This window comes from Cariama cristata, unplaced genomic scaffold (assembly GCF_000690535.1).
Source record: "Cariama cristata isolate BGI_N322 unplaced genomic scaffold, ASM69053v1 scaffold22356, whole genome shotgun sequence".
Lineage (NCBI taxonomy): Eukaryota > Metazoa > Chordata > Aves > Cariamiformes > Cariamidae > Cariama > Cariama cristata.
In genome coordinates this window covers 13,063-19,034 of record NW_009623027.1, presented here as the reverse complement: position 1 = coordinate 19,034, position 5,972 = coordinate 13,063, and the positions used below count along the sequence as shown (strand labels likewise).

The following is a 5,972-nucleotide window of genomic DNA, read 5'->3' as shown; positions in this document are numbered from 1 at the left end:
AGGCTCTGGGGCTCCCTCCCCCCCCCTCCAACTCGCTCAGGGGAGGGGTCTCTTGCCACTTCTGCAATGGGGACATGGCTGGCCAGGGTGTCCCTCACCTTCCCCTTGGCTCCCAGCTGGATGAAGGCGCAGACGGGCTGGTAGGAGCCGGTCCCGCAGGCGAACACATGGCTCCTGTTGAAGGGCTGGAGGAGGCGGATGAAGTTGGCACACTCCGTCTGCTCAAGGGGAGACATTTGTCAGTGGGCTGAGCCCGGGTCTGGGCACTCATGCCCAGTCCCATGGCATGTCTGCTTGGCATGCGAGAGCCTGGCCAGATCCTGCCCCAGCAGCTGGCAAGATCCTGCCCCAGCAGCTGGCAAGCTGAGCTTAACTCTGGCTGGCTCAACACCTTCATCTCCAGTAGAGACCCCAAAGCTCCCTTTTGGGGTGATGTGGGTGTTTAATATCCCTGGTGAGCTGCGAAAGACTGTGAGCTGGGGGCTGCCAGCCCTGCTTACCTCCACGTTCTTCCCCGCCAGCTGGCAATGCTCGACCTGCTCCCTGGAGGCTGGCCAGAAAATCTGCAACACAAAGACTGCAACGTGCAAATCCTGCTCACCTTCACCCACCTGGCTCGGCTGGCACCCACGGGCACTGGTGGGAACAAGCTTGGCCAAAAGGTGCTGCTAGGCTCAGGCGCATGATGAGGACATGGGGCTGCTCTGCCATGGGTCTGACAGCCCCTTGGGTCCCCGGGGCCCGGCCAAGCTCAGCGGGTAGCCTGCCAAATAGGCTCAGAGTCAATCTGGTGTGGGGACAGAGCCTGGGTGGGCCACGGCACACCCAGTCAGTGGGCAGGCTGTCCTGGATCCCGGCCCGTGGGAACACCAGGCTGCAGCGCCTTAATGGGCTTTCCTTTTGTTGGGCTTGAGCTGTGTACCCTGCCAGCAGGATGTCTTGGGATGACATTAGCGGGCTCGCTGCTGGAGATTTTTTGCAGCAGCAGCAGGGACTAGGTGTGACAGCAGGGCTCCAGGCACTGCCCTTCCACTTGTGCCCGGGGTCCACCCAGGTCTCCTCTCCTGGCCAAGCCGTCCTGTCCCTCCCTGGCGTCGGCCTGTCCCAGAGGGGTTCAATGCCGCCAGGGATGGATTCGCGCCTCTGATTGAGACATCCTGGTGTAAATGTGTTCCCGGTGATGTTAGAAAAGCCCAGCTCAGAGCACATCCACCTCCACGCCCCGGCACTGGAACAAGGAGTGGCTCCCGGGGAAGAAGAAGCCAGCCTGGCCAGGGTCACACTCACACCCTCCTCCCAGCACTGACCTTCTCAGGCTCTCTGCTGGGATGGTCCAGGTGGAGCAGGAAGATGTGGTTTTTTGCTCCCACCATCAGCCAGGCCCTGTCTTCATCCACTAAGAGGGCTTGGAAATCCAGCCCATCCCCTGAGGCCAGCAACAGGCGAGAGCTGTTGGATTTCAGCAGATCTGAGGAGCACAAGGTGGGAGAAAGAGAAACCCATCCATGAGTGACACAACAAGCGGCCAGAGGCCCCAACCTCCCCCTCTCCAGGACAGCTCCGGCTGCCCACCCCTGCCCCAAGGGAACGCAAATTTCCTGCCACTGCCTTAGCAGAAAAACACTGCCCTCAGTGCCCCAAAGCTCATGATGAAACCTCCCCCCCCATCATGAGCCTACCTGGAGGAACCAGTGAGTCACCTCTACAAAGAGGAAAAGTACCCTGACCTTGCCCTGGGCTGGCCTAGTCTGCAGGGTGCGGGGCAAGACAGCGGTCCAGCCCGAGGAGCCCAGGTTGCTCAGCTTCCAGCCTGCCTTTCAGAGGAGTTCTTGGAGCCCCAAAGCCTCGAGACCCCAGCACCCTGAGACAGTGAGGAGAGGGCTGAGAACAGAGGAGACTGGCTTGCTGTAACTCCCAGCATGTTTTCCTTGGGCTTCAGATCAAGAGAGTTTACTTAAAAAAAGGTTTTGGCTATTTGCTGGGGCAAAGCATCCCTCCAAGGAAAGGCTGTATGGAAACAGAACCGCCACAGCCCAGCCTGGACACCTCTCTCCTCCACACACCCCCAAGCCTTTTAGTCTGCGAACTGGCTGCTGGGCTGGACCCTACACACAGGGCTGGGCAGGCGGATGGGGGCACCGGCACAGATGGATGGATGGATGGATGGCCCGTCCCTGGCCTAAGGAGCTTGTAAGGGAAGTCCCTAGCTGCATCCCAGGTGCCACTCTGACCCTGCATCCACCACCCCACCTTTCATCCCCTATGTCCTGAGACACAACCAAAACCCAGCATTAGACTGGCTCAGGAAAAGGGCTTTTAAGAGCACCCCTTTTGCACTGCTGGAGGAAAGAGTCTCCTTGCCGAGGGAGAAAGTGTGCCATGGACCCAGCGTGCTCCGTGGGGAGTGGAGACAGGGTAGCGGGAAAGGCTCTGCTCTTCAGGCTGTAGCTCCTCCAGTGCAGAACCCTGGGGGCGGTTTGTGTGGCCCCTCCGGCACACTTGTGGACATGTGGGTGTGCAAGAGGGACAATAAGCTTTTGTCTCTTGGTTAACCACTCCTGTAACAACATTCTCGGGGCCCGCGTGGGTCCTTGACGTGCAGCACCAGGTTTTGGGGCTGGCTGCTGGGGCGAGCATCCCCCCGCATGGCAGGAGCGGCTGCTGCACCGGACACAGGATTGCAGCAGCTGCCATCTCAGAGCGCCTGCTCCCAGGCGGGGGAGACCCAGCACCGAGGTGGCCCTTAGAGCTTCCAGAAGTCATAATGCATCGCTTTCCTCTTCAAAAGTGGTGGGATCCAGCTAGGGAGAGGGTGAAGGCTGGCTATGCTGGCAAGGCTGCTCTTGGCTTTGGTGCTGTGCAGGGAAAGGTGCAAAAATAGAGCCATGGGGAGGGGACATGGAGATGGGCTGCTGCTGCGTGGGGACTGGAGGGAGGTGGAGTGTGGCTGGAAACCCAGGGTAATCTATAAGACCCAGACTGAGAAATTACCCAAAATCATGTGGATTGAAGCAGTGTGTCTGAGGGAGGGAAGGGAGGGAAGCTGTCAAGGGGAGTCGGTGCTGGCCAGGCGGATGGGAGCGTGGGCGGACGTGCGGCCCCGGGTGCAGATGGGGTGTACGTGGGCACAGGCACGGGTCTGTTCAAAGGGGACCAGCCGACCCAGTTGCGTCTCTCTTCCTTCCACCCCATTTCCAGGGCAGAGGGGAAGTGGGGCCAGTGCCTGTGGGCTGGAAACGCCGCTGACGTCTGCTTGTCGCGGCGGGGGAAGGACCTGCTGCGCCACAGGCAGGGGTCCCTGCTCGCATCCACGCCGCCGCAGCCAGGCGCACTCCCAGCTAGCGTTTCCTTCTCCCCTTCCTCCGGGGTCAGAGCTCCAGTTACTGCGGGACACAAAGCCTCCTCTGCCAGGAGCTGCTCCCAGCTGTCAGGGAGCTCCTGGCCATTCCTCCTGCTCCCACAAAGATTGTGCACAGCCCCACTTCACTCCCTGCTACCCTCGGGTGCCCAAGGGCGCTCATCTGGGTGCTCTGGATATGGGGGTTTTTTATCTCCCACCAGCTGACTGGGATTAATGGCTGAATTCCTGTCCCTGCCTGCGGGCCATTGTCACCGCTGGGTGCCCAGCTGGCTGCTGTGCATCGCCTGCCCTCCTGCATCTGTCATCACTCGGGACCTGCCTGATCCAGGGGGAAATGTCAGGCAGGGCACTGGGGACTCGGGTTGGGGTGGGAGGGAAGGTCTAAGGTTCAACCAGAACGTGGGTGTAATTAAGCGGAGTGGGCACAAGGCTGGTCCCAGGGAACGTCACCCGCTGGTCACCCTCTGACCTGCCCCAGCCCCATGCAAGGACAAGGTCAAGCAGGATGATGGAGGGGCCCTCCCTACTGCGGCGATGGGACGTGGGAGGACCCAGGAAGGACTCGCTGCCCTGCCCTTGCACCTTGAGACCTCTGGCAGGTCCCCCCTGCTCCCGCACCGAGGGGACGTTGAGTGCTCTGGCTCCAGACCCTGTACTGCTCCTTGCCCCCAGTCCAGCCATACGCATAAGGTGTTCGATCCGAACCCTGACCCTGGAGGCCTGGGAACCAGGCGTTCTCTGCAGCAGCTGCGCAGTGGCTGAACCCATGTGTGAGCCCGGAGAAACATCCTCTCCTTTGTGCTCATTATCTCCCAAGGCCACAGTGTTTTTTCTTTATTACTGGGACCACTGTAATCGCTTTGTCCCATCCATCATCTCCGCCTGCTCCTTAGCTACAGCATCCTCCGTGCAGGGCGACCCTGGGCTTCCTGAGGTCACAGCCCGGCTGTGCCGGGGGCTCTCTTCTCCCCTTCCCCTAGGCATCAGACAGCGCAGACCATGGAGGAGATCCCTGAAGCCCAGGGGAATCTTGATGCTAAATCAGGTTCCAGCCCCTCACTGCCGCTGACCTATAAGAGATGTGCCGGTGCAGCTTTTGGTGCCGATAACCAGAGGCCCACCAGCCTCCCGCGCCCCTGAGCACTTGCTGCATGGCAATGGCTTCTAGGTCCTGCCCATTGGGGCTGGCTGCAGACCCAAGGCTGGCAGAAGACCTGTTTGCCAACTCCTAGCTGTGCCTGCCCTGGATTATTGCAGTAAGAGGAGCTGGGAGGCGGGCGGTGGTCTCGCTGCCTGGCTGCACTGCTGTATGGCCTCAGAAAAGAGAGAGGCTCAGCTCCAGGCAGCATCAGGGCTGACCCAGCGTACCCAGGGGCTGCCTCTCACAGGGCTGTGGTTGCTTTCATGCTATTATAAACCTCCTTCTCGGCAGGGTGGGAGCCGCTGCTGTTGTTCCTGGCCCCATGCCCCATGCCCCATCCTTCCTTTGCTCTCCCAGCCTTCGGTGCTGTCATTTCCTTCTCGCGAGCCCACTTGCATCTTCTCCCCCCGCCCCGCCAAGGGCTCTGCCTGCCTCCCCCATACTGGGATCTGAGGGCATGGCTGATCCTGTAGACGAACTCTCAAAGGCCTCCTTTTATTATTTTTTTTTCTCCTAGGGGTTTTTAAACCTAAACTTCTTAAGGCATTGTGTCCTTGAACCTGCCCGGTGCTGTCCATGAGTCACATCCCCTGCCATTGTTTGCATTGTCCTTGAGCCCTCCTGATGCTGGGAGCTTCCTCTCCTGCCTCTGCCCAAGACCGGAGGGCTTTTGGCCTGTCTGGCCCCAGCACCCTGTGGGGCTTTGAAGTCAGCAACCCCTCTGTGCTCCTGCTGCCCCAGCAGCCCGGCTCTGCCTCCTGCGGCTCCAAGGCAAGGCAAACCCTGCACCCTGTTTTCTATCGGCAGGGCCATCTCCATGCAGGGATATCCTGCATCCCTGGGAGGTCCAGCCCTCTCCAGCTACAAGCTGGAGGCATCTTCCACCTTGCTGGCTGTCCCTGCCCGGGGAGCAGCTCCTCAGGGTGATGGAGCAGGCCAAGAGGGTGGCCCCAGGGCTTGGAGCGGGATGCTCATGGGAGAGCAGCACTGCTGCCTCAGAGCTGTGGGGAAGGGCTGGGTGAGCCCTGCCCGACTGCCTCGGCCAGGGCGGCACTGGGGATGGCCTGAGCTGCCTGTCCTTCAAAGCAACTTGCTCTTCTTCACATAAGAGAAGCTACAAGCAGGTAAATTGGCCAAGGCCATGCTGCAGGTCAGTGGCAGGATGACCAGCGGCCAGGCTAGCAGGGCTCTGCTCTGACTGCTCAGGTCGTTTCCCTTTCCTTACAGAGACCCTTTTTCCACTTCTCTGTGTACTGTGCTACCTGTCAGTCTGCTTTTGTCCCATCTTCAGATCACTGAAAGCAGATCCCCCCCGCTTTGCATCAGGCACCAGAAGAGCAAATTGTGCCTCCCTTGAAGAGCTCATAATCTAAACAGAGAAGATCAATGCGAGGAGAAGGGTAAAGTGTGGCAGGGAGATGATCTGCACAGTGGCTCAGTGTCTCCTTGGCAGGGTAAAGGCCGAAGGGC

At 60.0% G+C, this 5,972-nt stretch overlaps 1 protein-coding gene across 1 annotated transcript in view; it reads right to left on the bottom strand.

Moving 5' to 3' along the window:
- Positions 1 to 5,972, bottom strand: part of LOC104163544 (semaphorin-3D-like) — a gene marked incomplete at its 3' end in the record, with an annotated part of 14,756 nt that overhangs the window by 5,355 nt on the left and 3,429 nt on the right. The window contains 3 exon segments of the mRNA XM_009702583.1: positions 99 to 218; positions 501 to 563; positions 1,308 to 1,468. Coding sequence (XP_009700885.1) covers positions 99 to 218; positions 501 to 563; positions 1,308 to 1,468 — 344 coding nt within the window.